Below are 20,896 nucleotides of genomic sequence, written 5' to 3'. Positions count from 1 at the left end.
TCTAGGTGGGTTAGAGTCAGTCTGTTATTCAGTCAGTCTGTTATTCAGTCAGTCTGTTAGTCAGTGTATTAGTCGGTCAGTCTGTTAGTCGGTCAGTCTGTTAGTTGTGCTCCTTGACCTTCTTGCCTCTAGGTGGCGTGTTCTTTGTCCAGGAGAGCTTCGTCCTGCAGCACGCGTCGGCCATCTTTGAGTGGGTGTTCTGCATCATCATCATGCTCTTCTACGGAACCTTCGCCTTCGAGTTCGCCGGCGTCACAGGAGAGACTGTGATGGTGCTCGCCAGAGGGGGAGCCCTGGGGCCGAACGGGAGAGATCACAAAGTGGAGTCCCGAGGAGGTCCCATTCCACACCCCCCTGAGACCATATCAATGCTGTAGTCCCTGGGAGAAAAGCCAGAGAGCTGGCCTGTACCATTATCAATCTGGGGGAGGTGGAGGGACTTTTGAGTATCCATCGCTAAAACACCAAAACACTACCATTCCAGGGCATGAAGTGGACTATGCCAATGCCACATAAGCCTGGGGGAGTGGAGTGGAGTGGACACTATGGGGGAGATGGGGGTTTGTACTGTTCCCATGTCCCCTGTCCCAGCCTCCAAAGACCCTGTTAGCACGTCACTAAGGACCCAAATCCTCTTTTCCTTTTCCTTCATCCCCCGCTGGTGCTTTACAGGAAGTGATCCCTGCTGCTGTCTGATGACATCACTGTCGTCTGGACGCAGGTTTAGAGAAGAGGGCAGGCCACCAGACGGCCATAGAGAGAGAAAGAAAGAGAGGCTGTATCATGAGAAAGAGAGACTGAGAGAAAAATAAAGGAATGCATTAGAGAAGAGAGAGAGACTGCCTGCGTGGGAGAGCTAGGCCTGTGTAATGTTAGATTTGCATATGAAATCCCCTTATTTTCAGAGACGTTTAGCGAGCAGACATGGATGTTTCCCCCAGTGCTAGAGTCCAAATGGTCCAAACGAGACAAAAACCTGCCATCATTTGTTCATTAAAACGCACAACAACATTACCATGAGACCCGGGTCTCACACAGCTCCCAATACACCAAATTGAATGTTTAGAATATTCTGAATGTTTAAAATAGTTAAATTGACTCCCCTCACATGTAGCGAAAGACTGAGGACTAGCTAAAACGAATGTGTTCATGACATGGATGTTTCTCTGATTTAACAGTATCCTGGTCATTGAAACCCGGTTTTAAACCTGGGAATAACTGGCTACCAGAATGACCTTATTTTTTTTACTGAAGCTATGTAAACATTGTGCCTTATAAAGCTGGACATTGTAATGCAGACTTTTGCAGACTGTAAAAATATCTTTTTTTCCCTGATGATTATTAGAGAAACTTGAGTATATGGAAAGCCAAACCTCCAATAGGATTTTATACGTAATGTCCAAAACATTTGTATTTTATAAATGTTGACTGTACAGTTCAGCCAAAACTTATGGATGTTGGGAGTGGAGAAGAGGACTGGAAGAATCCAACTGTAAACCAGCTCATACAAGCCAGAGCTGTGCCTGGGCTGATCGAGTTAAATCGCAGAAAATCAGAAACGTTTCAGAGTCTGAAGAACTGAGGACCAGAATAGAGGAGGAGTGGACAAGCCTTCTCTACTTCAGAGCTCCTCTTCTTTTATTTTTGGCAGCCTGGGTGTTCATCTGTTTCTGCTTCAATCAACTTGTTACCGTCCCAGACTACTTGTTACCGTCTCAGACAACTTGTTACCGTCCCAGACTACTTGTTACCGTCCCAGACAACTTGTTACCGTCCCAGACTACTTGTTACCGTCCCAGACTACTTGTTACCGTCCCAGACAACTTGTTACCGTCTCAGACAACTTGTTACCGTCCCAGACTACTTGTTACCGTCCCAGACAACTTGTTACCGTCCCAGACAACTTGGTACTGTCCCAGACAACTTGGTACTGTCCCAGACAACTTGGTACTGTCCCAGACAACTTGTTACCGTGCCAGACAACTTGATACCGTCCCAGACAACTTGTTACCGTCCCAGACAACTTGTTACCGTCTCAGACAACTTGTTACCATCCAAGACAACTTGTTACCGTCCAAGACAACTTGTTACCGTCCCAGACAACTTGTTACCGTCTCAGTCAACTTCTTACCGTCTCAGACAACTTGTTACCGTCTCAGACAACTTGTTACCGTCCCAGACAACTTGTTACCGTGCCAGACAACTTGATACCGTCTCAGACAACTTGTTACCGTCTCTGACAACTTGTTACCGTCCCAGACAACTTGTTACCGTCTCGGACAACTTGTTACCGTCCAAGACAACTTGTTACCGTCTCAGACAACTTGTTACTGTCCAAGACAACTTGTTACCGTCCCAGACAACTTGTTACCGTCTCAGACAACTTGTTACCTTCCCAGACGACTTGTTACCATCTCAGTCAACTTGTTACCGTCTCAGACAACTTGTTACCGTCCCAGACAACTTGTTACCGTCCCAGACAACTTGTAACCCTCTCAGACAACTTGTTAGCTTCCCAGACTACTTGTTACCGTCTCAGTCAACTTGTTACCGTCTCAGACAACTTGTTACCGTCTCAGACTACTTGTTACCGTCCCAGACAACTTGTTATCATCCCAGACAACTTGTTACCGTCCCAGACAACTTGTTACCGTCCCAGACAACTTGTTACCCTCTCAGACAACTTGTTACCTTCCCAGACTACTTGTTACCGTCTCAGTCAACTTGTTACCGTCTCAGACAACTTGTTACCGTCTCAGACTACTTGTTACCGTCCCAGACAACTTGTTATCATCCCAGACAACTTGTTACCGTCCCAGACAACTTGTTACCGTCCCAGACAACTTGTTACCGTCCCAGACAACTTGTTACCCTCTCAGACAACTTGTTACCTTCCCAGACTACTTGTTACCGTCTCAGTCAACTTGTTACCGTCCCAGACAACTTGTTACCGTCTCAGACAACTTGTTACCGTCCCAGACAACTTGTTACCGTCTCAGACAACTTGTTACCGTGCCAGACAACTTGATACCGTCCCAGACAACTTGTTACCGTCTCTGACAACTTGTTACCGTCCCAGACAACTTGTTACCGTCTCGGACAACTTGTTACCGTCCAAGACAACTTGTTACCGTCTCAGACAACTTGTTACTGTCCAAGACAACTTGTTACCGTCCCAGACAACTTGTTACCGTCTCAGACAACTTGTTACCTTCCCAGACTACTTGTTACCATCTCAGTCAACTTGTTACCGTCTCAGACAACTTGTTACCGTCCCAGACAACTTGTTACCGTCCCAGACAACTTGTTACCCTCTCAGACAACTTGTTACCTTCCCAGACTACTTGTTACCGTCTCAGTCAACTTGTTACCGTCTCAGACAACTTGTTACCGTCTCAGACTACTTGTTACCGTCCCAGACAACTTGTTATCATCCCAGACAACTTGTTACCGTCCCAGACAACTTGTTACCGTCCCAGACAACTTGTTACCGTCCCAGACAACTTGTTACAGTCTCAGACTACTTGTTACCGTCTCAGTCAACTTGTTACCGTCTCAGACAACTTGTTACCTTCCCAGACAACTTGTTACCGTCTCAGTCAACTTGTCAGTTGTTGTTTTGCAATGGTACAATGTATTGTTGAATGCTGAAACTACATAACAGTCCGACACCCGGGTTATCTTCTTGGCTTTAGCTTTCTGTCCCTTTAGCTTAACCTGGCATAGGGCCTACAGGGAACGGGATGGAGCTGCTGCTTGCTGCTGTTCTTCTTCCATAGAATGTAGAGACATAAACCATCCGTATCCATTCTCCTGCCTGTAACTACACTGTGTCAAACCATTCTCCTGCCTTTCAGATCTTGTGCTAAGAGATCTTATTATGCAAATCTGTCTCCACTGTTTCAATGCGGCCGCATTAGCTAAAATAATGAATAATAAATAGGTGGGTGCTTATATTTGTCCTATTTCACACATGTACAAGTGTGTATTAATACGCATGTGTTAATTGGAAATGTTAAATTCTTTTGCATATCCCAACTCCCGCTGAGACACCTGTAGAGAGTGGGGTCACGGCCAGGGTAAGCCATTATCAACGGCAACCCTGGAGCAATTAGGGTTAAGTGCCTTGCTTGAGGGCACATCAAAATATTTTTGATTCAATTCCTGTCGGCACTAATATCACTCCATATACCCGCCTCAGTTTTCAAGTGCCATTTAAATGCTCTGTTCTTGAAACTGTCTTAATAAATCTCACTGACCCAGTATTGACTTACTGTGCCAAACAATATCAAATCATATGAGTGCTTCAAGAAGTAGGATGAAGTTTTCACCTAGATACTTATCCTGGGTCAGTTTAGCATATTTCCTCCCTAATGGTTATGGTTAGGATTTGGCCAGGGTTAATGTCTACGCTGAGCACCGTGGTCATTAGGAACCAAACGGAAGAAAACGGGCAGAAACAGGGAGGGACTAACTGGACTACCTGTCCAATGAAAAATGCTAATTTTCGTGGTAATTTGCAAAACATTATAAAATGTTTTCTGTTGCATGCCTTAATGAATATGACCCTTGTCAATGTTCTGTTTCTCTGTTTACTGATCTACCTTCAAACGTTTACCTCTCAGGAATCTGTTACATCACCAGCTGGCCGCAATCTTGTGATTCTAAACAAAACTTCACATTTTAAAGTAGATTATGTTTTTTGTATATTCAATTGTGTTTTAGGGAACTTGTTTTGACCAGTGTGTTGATTTTACATTTCAATGTCAAAGTGCCATTGGCTCTGCCCATATCTGACCTGATTGGTCATGCCATGGTTCCATTGGTTATATGTTTTATGCAGAACCATATATTTACATATAGAGCTGGTTCTATGCTTTATCAAAGAAGGGCAACACTATACTGTATAAATACCAGCGGTATTATAAGTGCTTCATTCAGATATTATCAATACAGTTGATGGATAATCAATAAAGTTTGGTTACGTTTTATTTGTACACCCAAAGGTCTCTCTAAGGCTGTAAGTTGGCACACGCACACAGAGTAGAGAACATTCCTCTATCTAGCTGTTGTCCTCATTGGTATGTTCATTAAGGTCTTACCTACCTACAGATATCCAAATCAAAATGGTGCCATACTCTACTGAAATGTAGGGAACCTGTATGTGACTTTTATTTTGACGAAACCAAAGAAAGAGATGTGCCAGGTTAAAAGTGTTTGTTATAATGAGAGAAGATTCTATATTTGCCTTAAATTGTTCTACAATAAAACTAAGGTAATATCTTATCAACATCTTTATTTCACTCACCCTCCTTTCACCACCTTTCTACGAGCAATTCATTGCTAATTATGTCACTGGAATAAGATACATGTCTTGGAAATTATACAAATAAGTTATCAAAGTTATGTTCAACATATAATATATTAACTTTAACAGCGATACGTAGACACCTTGCATACCAAGTTCCTGAGGACTGTAGATATGATAAAAACCAATAACACCATGCATTAACAACCCAAACACATGCTCTATACACAGCTTTCTATGTTTAAAATATTTTTTATTGTCAACAATTATTTACATTTTTAGATTTCTATGCCAACTGTTAGGACTGTGTGTAGAGTTTGGGGGGGACAGCATACAGTAACTACTAGGTACGGAGAGGGGGGGGGGGGAACTTCCTTAGGACAACAAGGTTGGGACACAGTTAGGAAGAAATGATAGCTAGATCAGTACAGCTGAATACATCACAAGGCTACAATGACTCCGGAGCAGAGGGGAAAGAAGGGCAGAAACACCCACACACTGCTACAGTAGACTGCTACTAGACCCCTCAAAATGCTTCATTTAAGTTATGTACTGTACATAAAAATGAAACAGCTCAGGATGGTTTTTAACAATGTGCAGGTACAGTATCTGTGAGGTATTTCTCAAGTCCTTTACTTATTGTTTCACAAACTCAGCACCCTGAAACATTTTGAAAGACTGTTTTATACACTATTCCCCTACTAGGTCCTTAAAGGTCCAATGCAGCCCTTTTATATATATATAAAACACTGGAAAATCAAGTTTTGGACTGCATTGGGCCTTTAAAGAAAATACTGGGCCCAGCGACTCAGAGTAAGACATAATGTAAACAGACAAGAGTGAGGGAGAGAGAGAGAGAGGGAAATTCTCTCATCAACATAAAATACTTCTGTCATGTTTGTTTGGGAAGGTCAATGTTATTATTCTCAGAAAGCACCTTCTCAGGCATATACAATTGTACAAATGTAGAAACGTTAAGATAATATACCTACTGTTGGCAGCATGCAGTTTGGCAATCTATTCATAGACTATTTATGCCTATAGCAAAATAATCACAACAATTAACTCACAATCAAGTCAGAATACTAAATACATCAAACCTTATCAGCCATCAGAGATGAGATGAGAACAGTTCATTCATTCAAGGCCGCTAATATTGTTTACAGCGAGATCCCAGCAGCAGCTCTAAACTAGCTCTAGACTACAGATTAAGATACAAATAGCATTTAGTCAAACAGGACTGAGCAGGGGTTCATAGACGTCATAAATCATAAGGCCTTATAAACAGTTATTAAGCATCATTGTGATGCCTTATAAATTGTTATAAAGCCTTATTCTTCAAAGCTATTTCTACTGCTAGATTTGGTCTACTGTAACACACTGGTAAGAGGGACAGTATACTGCCCAAGACGACCCTGGGATAAGAGACCTGTGTCATCTGACTGCACACCTGTTGTTGTTGTTGTTGTTGTTGTGTAGTAGTAGTAGTAGTAGTAGTAGTAGTAGTAGTAGTAGTAGTAGTAGTAGTGCATTGTAAAAACTGTCCTGCAGCATCGATTATATAATTACAAAATTAAGACTTTTGTGGATTTGACCTTTACAAAGCTACATATAATATAAACCAGTTTGATACAGAGCAAAGATAAGAGTTGTAACGGCATCAGAAACCCAAGTTAGAGGGTGATCTCCCTTCTAATATTAGATGGGATTGTAAGACCCTACTGACAAAATAAAAATATACTTTGATTGATTGAAGGTTGTGGTTTGAACCTGCAGATACATGTTCTGCTTCGATTATGGATGAATACCAATACAGGATTTATAGCACCAATATTGAGGTGATATGGACAGAGCAGAGGGGATTATAATGCTATACAGTGTATTCACAGTAGTGACGAGCGCCACAATCTGACCCTTAGCTAAGCCCCGCCCCAGAATGTCGGGCAACCAATCGCAGCGCTCCAATGGATAGCAACTGTCGTCGAGTCTGACATCCCACACTTGGACAAGTTTACGTTTAAATCGCATGAAAGCCAGTGAGGGCTATAGCACAAACAGAGTTTTCTTCCAAAAAGTAATGTTTAAATGGCTAAATAATTGAATAGTGCACCAGGAGTACTTGCTACTGTGATTCCTGAAATGCAGAGCCTGTTGATTAAGTATTGTTGAAATCCGAAATTATACTTGTTACATTGTTTGCTAGCTCAGCTGGTTAGCTAGCTCTCAGTCTCATTGACCACCAAACGTTGCTAGCGAGCCAGTTAATATAACTTGTTTTCTCAAAATGTATGTTAGCTAGCTAAGTTAGCAATGTTATGAATAAAACTCCTATCTGCTGTCAACATCAGGATATGATTTGAGAGCACTAGTTTGCTCCAAAAAGTGGTTATAGCTTTGACTGCATGCTGCCAGGGCATTCAGAGCCATTCAGTGGCTACTGTAGCTACACTACAAACATAATAAATAAATAGAATTGTAATGACAGTCCACCACAACATACCCAAGTTTTTCCTGATTAGCAAGGGGTATTCTGTGTGTATTTCATTGTGTATTAGAAACACAGTTTGAGATCATTGTGAGGGGATTTTGCCAGTGATTTAATAGAGATCTTTTTTAGATAGGCCTATGTTTCGGCTTATAATTTCCAACATTTTGGTAGGCTATTTGTTAGTCAACTAATTAGATACATGCAGCTTCTCTACTTGTTGCCCTAGAAGACTTAATAAACCCTTGCTCACCAGAATAATGCCACACAGCAAATTGGCTAGTGTTACCTAGTGTTGTTTTTTCAGTGTAACATTTCTAGTTTTGATACAGGTGTTAGCTCTGTAAGTGTTAAATTAATACTCATTGGTGTAAAATAACCCCAGTGTTAAACCAAAACCACGCCAATCATTATCATATTTCCCAGCATGCTCTATTGCAGGTTGATTTTTGTTTCAATATGTTTTTACATGTACATTGATTGATGATTGATTAATTAATCTTATGCTACTCAAATATAAATAACATACGTTTTTCTAAACTAATCCAATCTGTTACTTGGACTTGTTGCACCTGTTACTGTAATGGTGTTCCAGTTGAGATGCTTTAGGTAGTCTGATATTTTAGTCTTCCCAACCCGGCAGTCATTCTAAATGCAGGTTGCGTGTGAATACAAATTCCAAATGTTGGATATTCCCAATCTCACTGGAATCCAATAGGAATTACACATCATTTAGCAATCCAGCATAATGTGATTTGCAGGCCTGATGTTGCCTGTAAACCACGAGTTTCAGGCCACCTCAAAATAAGGCCTTATGAAACATGTGTTGTATTGTGTTAAATAATTTAATTTTAATGATAACATTTTCGCTTGGAATCTCACTTGGTGAAGGCCACAGGAATGCATAAATGATGGATGAATGCAACAACCATGTCTCTGCCACTAACAAATACAGTCATGGGTGGTAACTCTACAATTCACTCAAAAGGCAAGGCATTCTGGGAATTATGCAAATAAGGCTTTACACTAAGTAGTGAGTTAGTTTAACACTGAAAAGTGTGGACCCATATAGACACTGGACCAGTGTTAAATTTAACACCCTCAGAAATTGCTGTGCATAAATCAATATAATTCATGTTTCAATCTAGTTGCCATGGTAAAGTTTGTTTTCTCGTTCCTCTTTCATCTCTGCTTCTCTCCTGCAGCAAAGACATTTAGGGACCGGTGCAATAACAAAACAAAAAAAACTGGAAAGATTCTCAGTGCAAAATTTCCAAATGAAATTAAAAGATGTTAAACCGACCCAACATGTTTTTGATAAGATTTCAGTTCGGCTTGGATGCATATTTTATGTGTTTGAAATACGATCAGCTTTTATGACGCTGATAAAGACTGCACCTCCACCTTTACAGACGGTCCCTAACCGCGCACTATCAAGATGCAGAATTAAATAAATAATATTTCTCCACTCCTGCTACGAGTGAAAATGTACATTTGGTGTATAATTTTACTGCAAGAAATTCTTAATTTTGCAGGAGTTAATATTATATTAGGTTATGTGAAAGGTTGTAGACCTACAGTCAGCGTCCAGATTTCAGTTAGGCTACTTTTCCATTTAACCCATCTGAATCGAACAGTTCCCTTGACGTGCCATTTTGAAGTCCCCGTCTTGTCACTGTCAAATTTGAATAGCACCTCACAATCATCACGCATAACATAGCTGGCACTGCAATCATCCTCTGTTACCACTTTACCTAATCTTTCCGTGGCCTTCCCTTCTATTTATGTTCAACACTCCATTTCGCAGCTTTTCTCTTATTGGATTAAACTCCGACATTGTCCTTTTTTGTCTCAGTGGATCGACGTAAACATTTTCTGGCCAAATTCCCAAAAGCATTTGGCAATTTACGTGTATTTGGCACGCTACAGTTAGGCCCTAAGGCTTAGGTTTAGGCTATGCACTAACGCCAGATAAAAATAGCCTATGAATTGCACTATAATGATACATTTATGGATTTTTAATACATCGTTTTCTCTTTATTGAACCCGCCCGCCACTCACAAATGCTCTGCTTTATATATATATATATTTTTAATTTGGTTTTGTTTGTTTGTTTCTTTTTTTCTTTGTTTAATAGCAAAAGTGACCATGGTATCACTCTTTGACCAGAGTGAGTGTGTATAAATACTTCTGCACATGTAATACTTCTAATGCATCATTGTTTTGATACTAAGGCACATAATGTAGGTGAGACACTATACTAAGGACACCTTTTATCTGAATGAAAATGTGTGGATTGTCTGATTAAAATCACAGTGAGTTCATCCTCTCTATTGACTGAAATGTTTGATGTGATAGAAAAAGAGATGGAGGAGAGAGAAAGAGAGGGAGGGAGAAGAGAGATGCCCCTCTATAAGTGGCACCCCTCTCATTCATAAACAAACAGATCCCCTCTATGGGCTACGACCACATAAATTATTGTTTAGCACTAACCCAAACCTTTTACCCTAATCCTAATCCTAATCCTAAACCTTAACCCCAACACTAGCCAATGAAAAAGCAGAACCATTTGTGGTTGTAGCCTATAGAGGGGGCCTGTTTTCTATCTCTGGGAGAGCTCGTTATATACTTGACCACCAGGTGGGGATGTTTAGTAGTTGAGATCCTTGGGGACTTCCCAGGTGAACTCACTCCGGCCAAAGTGGCCGTAGCACGCTGTGTTCTGGTAGATTGGCCTCTTCAGGTTCAGTTCCCTGTGGAGAGAGAGATAAAATACACATCAGAGGTGGGAAAGACACACCTGTAACAACCGTTGCTACACAAATGTACATTACCACTGCTTGTGTAACTTAAAAGTCCACACAAATCTGTCAATGACATGATAAGCATGACTTACGTGAACTGAGTGACCTGAAACATTAGAGGGGTTTGCAGCTCTCAAGATGGGTTCCGTAATTGAGCTAATAATATGACCTTAAATCTGATATAGACCTCTATGGTTAATAGTGATGTGTGTGATGATCTACGACTACGTGTTACAAACAACAGTTTTCCTTTGATGACAAGCTGGAGTGACTGCAGAGGTGAGGTGTTTACCGGACGATGACACCAGGTCGTAGGTCAAAGTTCTTGTTTACGATCTGCAGCAGCTCTCTCTCTGACTTTTGTGACGAGCCGTAGGTGAACACGGAGATGGACAGAGGGTGAGCCACTCCGATAGCATAGGATACCTACAGTCACACACACAGAATGCCCTCAATGCTCATGTCAACGTTTGAGACTTAACACAAACCACTGATAAAATCTACAGCGGTAATGACAATCATGACAATATAAAGTAAAAAGTAATTCGCTGATATCAGTTCTGTCAGGAGAACTCATGTATTTAGTTGGTATTTTATTGAGGAGGAGAACCCATAAAGTGGAGAACCAGGAGAACCGTGATAAGACCTCACCTGAACCAGCACCCTCCTGCACAGTTTGGCCTTAACCAGGGACTTGGCCACCCAGCGGGCAGCATAGGCAGCCGAGCGGTCCACCTTGGAGAAGTCTTTACCAGAGAAAGCTCCACCACCGTGGGCCCCCCAGCCTCCATACGTATCAACAATGATCTTCCTACCCGTCACTCCAGCATCACCCTGGCAGTGGAGGAAGAGGGAGAGATGTGTGTGTGTGTGTAGGATGAGGTGAGTGAACTTGTGTCTGTTTACATGTGTGATTGCACCCGTTTAGGTTATGACATTCACCTGGGGTCCTCCGATGACAAAGCGTCCACTGGGCTGAATATGGTAGATGGTCTTATCATCCAGGTACTTAGCTGGAACCACTGCCTTGATCACCTGATAGGAGGGAATAATAGATTGCATTTGTATGGAGCCTTTCACTAGGTGTCAAAGTGCTTTACATTGCATTCACCACCAGAGCCACACATAGAGATATGTTGTGCAAGTATTGAAATGATCTTCCTGGCAGTAGCATCTACTACGTACTTTCTCCTTGAGCACCTCCTTCTGTTCCTCCAGGCCAATGACGTCATCGTGTTGAACAGAGATGACCACAGTGTGGACCCTCATAGGGATCACTGCCCCGTCCTCCTGCTCATAGTGTACCGTCACCTGAGGGAGGAGCGGGATGAGATGGGGGGAGGAGGGAGAAGATAGGAGGAGATGAGATGTGTTATCATGTGTGTTTGTTTTTGTGTTTCTCAGTCCTGAAGGCAAGACACTGTCAATGTTATCAATAAAGTTTTCTGAGGGCCTTGGTGAACTGAACTGAACTTCAGACATGGATGTATTTTTTTTATTTTTTTTTATAGCTTTATCAACCAATCAATTCTTCAATCAATTGGAGCTCATCCGTCAGGAAATGTATCACTTAAAAAATGACAATTTACGGCATTTGGGGTTCAACTCAGACCCCTCACCCCCCCAATACCTGAATGTAACCCCTCTCACAAGGTCCTATTTTGGGCCAGTCCTCTTCTAGCCACTCAAAAATACCCCTTAAACTGGAGACCATTCCCTCTTCACTTCCCGCTCATAGGAATCTCAGGAACTCGAGAATTGCCCATTAGGTTACAGCTGCCTGAGGTAGGAATCCATTGGATGTTGGTCTGTTCCATTTCAGCTTCTTGCCCCTCCTCCCAACTTGAACCTTAGACATGTATTGTAGGGCAAACTCAGTGGAGCTTCCACCACATTACTGACACCTATCCAGTCCTTTCAGATCTGTGAACGTTGAAGTGAGTAGGTGCTAGGAGAAGAGGTAGGAACTAGCAGAAGAGGTAGGAACTAGGGGGTTAGAGATCATAATGGCCCTTTGCTGTGGTTGACGAGAGCACAGCCGGTCTCCTCTACTCAAGACTAGTCTTACTACATTGGGTTAGGGGTTAGGGGTCAACTCATTCCCACTCAGCGGTATAAACAGACCAGTCACATGGTCTCATGGTAACAACTTCCTAGTGGCAACCTCTCAACTTTTCTTTCTCTCTCTTCCTTAATTCTCTCCCTTTTTATCTCTTTCCCTTTCTCTCTTTCTCTGCTATGAGAAGCCTATATAAAACCCTACACCACTTCTCTCCTCCCCCTCAGAGAGAGAATGAGGGAGAGAGAGAGTTCATTGGTAATTCTCTCAGTCTCACTTGTGTTTTAGAGTCGGGGCGGAGCCAGGGGATGGTTCCGTTGCGTCTGAGTTCGGCCATCTTGGAATTGAGTTTGTGAGCCAGGACGATGGTGAGAGGCATGCACTCCTCTGTCTCGTCTGTAGCGTAGCCAAACATCAGACCCTGGTCTCCAGCTCCCATGTCTTCCTCTTTCCTGTCGATGTGGACACCCTGAGCGATGTCTGGACTCTGCTGCTCCAGAGCCACCAACACATTACACGTCTTATAGTCAAAACCTGGGGAGAGCAAGAGGAGGGAGAAAGGAAGAGCGAGAGAAAGAGAAAGAGAGAGGGTAAGAGAGAGGAAGCGAAAGAGAGAGGAAGAGAGACAGAGAGTCAACAACAACAACAATAACAACAACAACAACACAATTAGACCCAACCAAATCATGAGAAAACAAAAAGAGAATTACTTGACACATTGGAAAGAACAAACAAAAAAACTGAGCAAACTAGAATGCTATTTGGCCCTAAACAGAGAGTATACAGTGGCATAATACCTGACCACTGTCACTGACCCAAACTTAAGGAAAGCTTTGACTATGTACAGACTCAGTGAGCATAGCCTTGCTATTGAGAAAGGCCGCCGTAGGCAGACCTGGCTCTCAAGAGAAGACAGGCTATGTGCACACTGCCCACAAAATGAGGTGGAAACTGAGCTGCACTTCCTAACCTCCTGCCAAATGTATGACCATATTAGAGACACATATTTCCCTCAGATTACAGCGATCCACAAAGAATTCGAAAACAAACCCAATTTTGATAAACTCCCTTATCTACTGGGTGAAAAACCACAGTGTGCCATCACAGCTGCAAGATTTGTGACCTGTTGCCACAAGAAAAGGGCAACCAGTGAAGAACAAACACCATTGTAAATACAACCCATATTTATGTTTATTTATTTTCCCATTTGTACTTTAACTATTTGCACATTGTTACAACACTGTATATATACATAATATGACATTTGAAATGTCTTTATTTTTTTGAAACTTCTGAGTGTAATGTTTACTGTTAATATTTATTGTTGATTTCACTTTTGTTTACTATCTACTTCACTTGCTTTGGCAATGTTAACACACGTTTCCCATGCCAATAAAGCCCTTAAATTGAATTGAAATTGAAATTGAATTGAATTGAATTGAGTCATCATGATTACCCCTCTATGTTTCTGATTCCCTAGATTGTGCTTCCTACACTACAGTATGCATATAGACAAATCAGTTTCAGTAGAAAACATACAACAGAAGCCTGTTTCTCACCTTTGTCTGAGTTGTCATAGCCAATGTGTTTTATGGTGTCTCTGACAACCTTCTGATAGTCTACGTTGGCCCGGGACGTGATCTCTCCACATAGCAGCACCATGCCAGTTTTACACACCGTCTCTACACAGGGTGAAGACAACCATTAACACTTTAGAACTGTGTTATAACAACCTATGACACTTTATACCTATGTTATAAAAACCCATTACACTTTATACCCCTCCTTGTTCGGGCAGGCTTCGGCGTTTGTTGTCACCGGCTTACTAGCCACTGCCGCTCCATTATTCATCATTCCATTTGTCTTGTATTGTCAATCACACACACCTGGTTCTTATTCCCTCATTAGTCTGTGTATAAGTGTTCCCTCTGCCCCCTTGTCCTTGTGCGTGATTGTTTATTTGTGAGAGTAGTGTAGCTCGGTGGAGCTACTCGTACCTTGTTATTGCTGGGGTAGATTTTCCCCTGTGCCTGTTTCGTTTGTCGCTATCCAGCGCTATTTGTGTACGACGGAATAAACTCTGCATTCGGTGATTACCCTCCTGCGCCTGACTCCTTCTATCACACTCATCACATCAGTGGGTTTCTTATGTGTTGTGTCCCAACTGTTCTAATAAGCTTATTTCTTTGAGTTATTTCTTGGAAGTTAAGAAGTTATGTAAGAGAATATGAAAGGGTTTGAGTTCAAACAAAGTAGAAACAAGTGCTAGCTTTAGACAGAACTCAGTTGGAATAAAAAGTAAAATGCTTTTGGGACATTGCCATTGTTTGTTGCTCTGTGTGTTTCACTTAAATGTGTCCCCTTCCCTCTCATTTACCACAAGCAACGTTATATTCTGTATTTCATTTAAATGTGTCCCCCAACACAAGCAACCTTGTGATTCTGTATGTTACATTCCAACGTTTGGGGCCCTCACTCACTAAACATCTTGTTATTCTGTGGGTTTAATTTAAATGTGTCCCTCCACTCTCACTCACCACAGGCAACCTTGGCATTTGGATCCTGCTTCAGGTGAGCATCCAGGACAGCATCACTGATCTGGTCACAGATCTTGTCTGGAAAAGAACAAAGGATAGAAAGAGGACAAGAGTAAATGAATGAGTCTTTAGAGTGAGGCCCGCCACCCAGCACTTGGCTTGAATCATAAGCACACTGAAACAAAGTGTATTTGAGCGTGATGCGAATTAATAATTTCCTCATGAACAGGATTGTACCCATTGAACTTGTGAAATCTTTAAAAAGTGACACATTCCTTTTGCTGGGATAATCCCAGAGTACAAAAGAGCAGTATTTTTCACAACCAATGTTTTTCACACCACACACAGTCAAACAGCTCTGTAGGAATGTAGGCTTATACAGTATGCTGCATGAAGGATTGACTCGAATTGTAACTGGCTAAATGCATTATGTAGGATTGAGGAGTTGGTGCATGATTTACAGTACATTATTGGTTCAGGGAGAAGTCCAGTTTGCACTGTACAGATACACTATGTTAATTTGACCCTGCTTCTCACAGCAGGAAAATAATCCTGCAGCAACAGGAAATGTGAATTATTATGTGGATTATAATTCATGGACATTTTTGTAGGGGTTGATACATTTTTTGTCAGGGCAAATCAAGTCTGACATTTTAAAGTAGAAATGACAAACTTTAGAAGCCTTTTAAAATCTTTAATACACTACAATTTGCATTTCCTTCTGCGCAGGAAAATGTGGCAACAGAGTGATCAAATTAATATTGCAGATCTAGTGGGGAAAGTGTTGGGAATGTTGGGAATTTTTGGGCTTCATTCCAGTTCCCAGTGGGATTTCAAACTGTCACAGTGTCACTGCACAGCAGCTGTAGAACAATGCTACCATACCATCCCCTGCATTCATCTGCTCTGACCACTAAAGCAACGTGTAGCATGTGTTGTATCAGAAACAACACAAAAATCCCAGATATCCCAGGCCTGGCAGGCTAAATTATGCAATACAATTTCAGCTGAGATTATTATTATTTTTAAATGGACTATAATATTATACTACTATGATGTTGATTATCAGTGGAACAGTTGGAACATTGGAACAATAGCTTGGAAAGACTTCTAAAAGGATTAAGACTGTCTGGGTGTCAGTTGTGTCTGCTTCGGCCAACTAGCTACTGTCCTGTCAAAGCAACCATGTACCCAGTGGACAAAGCTGGGTACATGTCCCCACTGGATATAACATTATTCAGTGCAATGCAATGCAACATTGTAGCTCTGCTAGGTCTTCCAATTTGGACAGAAGCAGGCCGAACCAGTTTCCACCATGTGTGGGAACAGTCCAGACCTCATAGTTGTTATCAGATGGAATGGTGTGTACTAAACCCTGTCTTCACGGCCAAGCCAACGGTGCACTGTAGCAGAGAACCTGGTGGCTTTCCTTCAAATAGAGAGAGAGAGAGAGAGACAGAGCGAGAGAGAGAGAGAGAGAGAGAGAGAGAGAGAGAGAGAGAGAGAGAGAGAGAGAGAGAGAGAGAGAGAGAGAGAGAGAGAGAGAGAGAGAGAGAGAGAGAGAGAGAGACTCTTCCTTGTGTATTCCTAATTGAGAAAAGCTGAGGCTTGGGCCTGGAGAAATGTAACCACTCAAATTCATAGACAGAGCTATGGATGCAAGGACTGACCATCCATTATATAAACATTTCAGTTTTAACCATGTTTTGAGACTTTACAGTGTTTGTTTACATTTACATTATTTACAAGCATTGGGGTAAAACAAGCTTCTATTTTGGGTTCTGATGGGGTAAAACAGTTAAACTAAGCTCATGAGGCATTTCTAAGTTATATTCTTCAAGAATCAATTTAAGTCCAAAAATTGATGTAGCAACTAAGGATTCTAGCTTTAAGACAGAAAACAGGCTTCTGAGAACACAGAGAAATAAAAATGAAATATAGGCCAAACTTTGTTGTTGTAACAATTTCAGTTGTATTTCTCCTCGACTTGGCCTGATGTGTTCTTATCTCAGGGTTTGGCTTCAGTGGTGTAGCATTGTTCTCCTGAGGTGACTATGCATTTTGTGTTGGGCATCCAGTCTAATGTGTGTGTGAGGAGAGATGTACTGCCAAGCCAAATAATGGGCCTCATTTCTAAGGGATGAAGATAACTAATAAAGGTGCCTAGTCTGAAGAGTTTTCTCTCTGAAACAGATGTTTTGGAAAACATTTGGAAACGCCTTTTCTGGGTTTCTGAGAGGTTCCCCATTATTATTTTATTTATATTCAACCCTTATTTTACGAAGTTGACTGAGCACATGTTGGAAACGGACATACTGTACAGATAACTCTATTGCTCAATCTCAATAGTAAGTAACTTCTCATACATTTCTCGATCAGCATCTTTGTATTACAGTTTGTGTTTCTGTGAGGGTATGTATACGTCTTTGTATATGTGTATGACAGTGTTCTGGAGGTATTCTCACACACAGGGTCAGCAGAGGGTCAACACAGGGTCAGACCAGTTTGGTAAATATAGCTCAGAGGGCAGAGTAGGTTTTAGCACTTCTGATTGGATGTGAATTTAACTTGGTTGGAGGGGGCGGGATGTATGAGACATCAGACCGGTTGGTTGCTGTATCAGAATGCACACGTTACAATTACAGCCAAATCAAACAGTAACATTACAAACACACACATCACTCTCTCTCCCACGCTCTCTCAGCCATGCAACTCTACACCAGACCTTTACTCATCATCCCCCTCAGAAAGAGAGAGAGAGAGCGAGAGACAGAGAGAGAGAGAGAGAGAGAGAGAGACAGAGAGAGAGAGAGAGAGAGAGAGAGAGAGAGAGACAGAGAGAGAGAGAGAGAGAGGGTGAGAGAGAGAGAGAGAGAGAGGGGGGTAGGGGGGTGGAGAGAGAGAGGGAGAGAGAGGGGGGGGGGGGGGGGTGGAGAGAGTGGTAATGATGAGAGCCTGAACACATGTCTATGGGAGTAGTCTATCATTGGAATATCATCCATTTGCTCTCGTAGCAAATGTGTAAGTGTGTGTTCCAGAAGCACAGACAGATTAACAGCTGCAACTTCGTCCAGGGTCTTACAGTGCCTGGTTAGATACTGTCTCTGTTCTAGAGCACCAACTGTTTCTACATCAGTACGGAAATCATTTTTTGAGCAGAAATGTATGATTTTGTCTGTATTCAGCTTTCATTTATATGCACATTGTGTTAAATTCTGTCTAATTGTATTTTATTTTATATCTCATCTTTTATATCATACTATATACCAGGGGTATTCAGATGCTACCCTACGAGGCCCGGACTAATGCTGTTTTTTTGTCCTGCCTGATAATGAATTGCACCCACCTGATTTGATTGATTGATTGACCTGGTGCTATATACACTGAGTAACTATTCACACTACATACGACATGTACAGGCTATGGATGTGGGGCCACAGCTAAAGAAGTGGGAGTACTGTTAAAGAGCAGGTAGATATAGAGCAGGTAGATAGAGAGCAGGTAGAGAGAGAGCAGGTAGAGAGAGAGAGCAGGTAGATAGAGAGCAGGTAGATAGAGAGCAGGTAGATAGAGAGCAGGTAGAGAGAGAGCAGGTAGATAGAGAGCAGGTAGATAGAGAGCAGGTAGAGAGCAAGTAGAGAGAGAGCAGGTAGAGAAAGAGAGCAGGTAGAGAGAGAGCAGGTAGAGAGAGAGCAGGTAGATAGAGAGCAGGTAGATAGAGAGCAGGTAGATAGAGAGCAGGTAGAGAGAGAGCAGGTAGAGAGAGAGCAGGTATAGAGAGAGCAGGTAGAGAGAGAGCAGGTAGAGAGAGCAGGTAGATAGAGAGCAGGTAGATAGAGAGCAGGTAGAGAGAGAGCAGGTAGAGAGAGCAGGTAGATAGAGAGCAGGTAGAGAGAGAGCAGGTAGATAGAGAGCAGGTAGATTGAGAGTAGGTAGAGAGCAGAAGAGATAGAGCAGGTAGATAGAGAGCAGGTAGAGAGAGAGAGCAGGTAGAGAGAGAGCAGGTAGATAGAGAGCAGGTAGATAGAGAGCAGGAAGACAGCAGGTAGAGAGCAGGTAGAGAGAGAGCAGGTAGATAGAGAGCAGGAAGACAGCAGGTAGAGAGCAGGTAGAGAGAGAGCAGGTAGATAGAGAGCAGGAAGACAGCAGGTAGAGAGCAGGTAGATAGAGAGTAGGTAGATAGAGAGCAGGAAGACAGCAGGTAGAGAGCAGGTAGATAGAGAGCAGGAAGACAGCAGGTAGAGAGCAGGTAGAGAGAGAGAGTAGGTAGATAGAGAGCAGGTAGATAGAGAGCAGGTAGAGAGAGAGCAGGTAGAGATAGAGAAGGTAGAGAGCAGGTAGAGAGAGAGCAGGTAGAGAGACAGCAGGTAGAGAGAGAGCAGGTAGATATCGAGTAGGTAAAGAGAAGGTAAAATACAGCCAGGTGAACACTCACCTGGATGTCCCTCTCCGACAGACTCCGAAGTGAACATGAAGGACCCATCATCCAGCAGAGTGTCACTCATTTTGACACAGGCAGGTGCTCAGTACCACTAAAGAAACGGAGAGAAATGTTCCGGGGAGAGCTTTATATCTCCGCTCGTTCTCTTGAGAGAGAGAGAAGGTAGAGGGAGAGAGAAAAAAGAGAGAGAGAGAGAGGGTTGCAGCCCTGGAGCCAATCGACTGTCTATCCAACAGAACTCCTGGACTATCTACACATGGTCCTATATATGGCTAAGAAAACACACACACGCACACACACGTCATGTGAACCCCTGGGTGAGACCATTCCTTGTTGCTGATGGGAGGGGATTTAAACTTTTTGGAAGTCCCAGTTAACCCTTAGTACTCTCCACACTCCCGAATGGTGGAAGGAATCTACCACTTCTGTCTTCCACAGGGGTGCTGCTGGAGTCCAATAACCTTTGTTGGGCTGTAGAAAGCAAAGATTTATCATGAAAATATCCCTCCCCCCTATTCGAGAGAGAGAGAGAGAGAGAGAGAGAGAGAGAGAGAGAGAGAGAGAGAGAGAGAGAGAGAGAGAGAGAGAGAGAGAGAGAGAGAGAGAGAGAGAGAGAGTAAACAGAGAGAGAGAGAGAGACCGAGAGAGAGAGAGAGAGAGAGAGAGAGAGAGAGAGAGAGAGAGAGAGAGAGAGAGAGAGAGAGAGTGGGGCTTTAACATATGATGCAATGTATCGTGTTTACTACATTTCTTCAGCTACGTTGGTTTGGCATTATTACTGGATGTACAAAAACGAGTTTTATTCGTAGGGAAATAGGTGAAATATTTCTGTAGTTGATGTGTCACACTAGTTCTGGGTGTTGTAACTGAAAGAGGGAGTGTTGCAAGTATTCTATGTACCACAGTATGTAATGGTTCTGAAAGCATGCCAGGTTTCAAGTCATTGGGCTACATTGTGCAATAAATGTGTACTTTTTCAAATGTCCTAGTAGTGGCAAGGTACAAACACACACACACACACAAACACACACACACACACAGGGACCAGAAATCAGCCCAGGCATTTCTATCACACCAGTCCATTTTTTTTCTTAGAGGCTCCCATTATTATTAGATGGTAACTTTACAAGTAAAGTTCTGGGGCTTGCTAAAGCTCTTTAAAATAAATGTGTGGTAGTGAAAAAATGTTGATTATATTATTCAAATATTGAAATCATTTAAAATTCCCATCGATAGTCAGTAGTTGTGGTCAGTAGTAGTGG

At 42.3% G+C, this 20,896-nt stretch overlaps 2 protein-coding genes across 3 annotated transcripts in view; one reads left to right on the top strand and one right to left on the bottom strand.

Annotated features, from left to right (window-relative positions):
• Positions 1–5,286, top strand: part of LOC121553634 (transmembrane protein 150A) — a 55,376-nt gene extending 50,090 nt beyond the window's left edge. The window contains exon 8 of the mRNA XM_041866899.2: positions 133–5,286. Coding sequence (XP_041722833.1) covers positions 133–377 — 245 coding nt within the window. The 3' untranslated portion in view covers positions 378–5,286. The remainder of the gene's footprint in view (positions 1–132) is intronic.
• A 4,522-nt stretch (positions 5,287–9,808) lies between these two features.
• On the bottom strand, positions 9,809–19,884 carry LOC121553633 (S-adenosylmethionine synthase). Of its 2 annotated transcripts, XM_041866898.2 has the most exons (9): positions 19,629–19,884; positions 15,194–15,271; positions 14,216–14,338; positions 12,934–13,190; positions 11,783–11,908; positions 11,540–11,632; positions 11,249–11,431; positions 10,890–11,023; positions 9,809–10,546 (listed from the first exon to the last, which is right to left on the bottom strand). In XM_041866898.2, exons 1-9 carry the CDS (start codon positions 19,696–19,698, stop codon positions 10,444–10,446), a joined length of 1,167 nt encoding a protein of 388 aa, XP_041722832.1. In that variant the 5' UTR covers positions 19,699–19,884; the 3' UTR covers positions 9,809–10,443. The 2 variants fall into 2 exon arrangements, with proteins under 2 accessions (XP_041722832.1, XP_045067489.1); XM_045211554.1 differs by lacking the exon at positions 9,809–10,546 and having other exon boundaries at positions 10,886–11,023.
• Positions 19,885–20,896: the final 1,012 nt, after the last annotated feature.

Source organism: Coregonus clupeaformis, chromosome 37 (assembly GCF_020615455.1).
Source record: "Coregonus clupeaformis isolate EN_2021a chromosome 37, ASM2061545v1, whole genome shotgun sequence".
Classification (NCBI taxonomy): Eukaryota; Metazoa; Chordata; class Actinopteri; order Salmoniformes; family Salmonidae; genus Coregonus; species Coregonus clupeaformis.
This window is presented reverse-complemented; position numbering and strand designations above follow the sequence as displayed.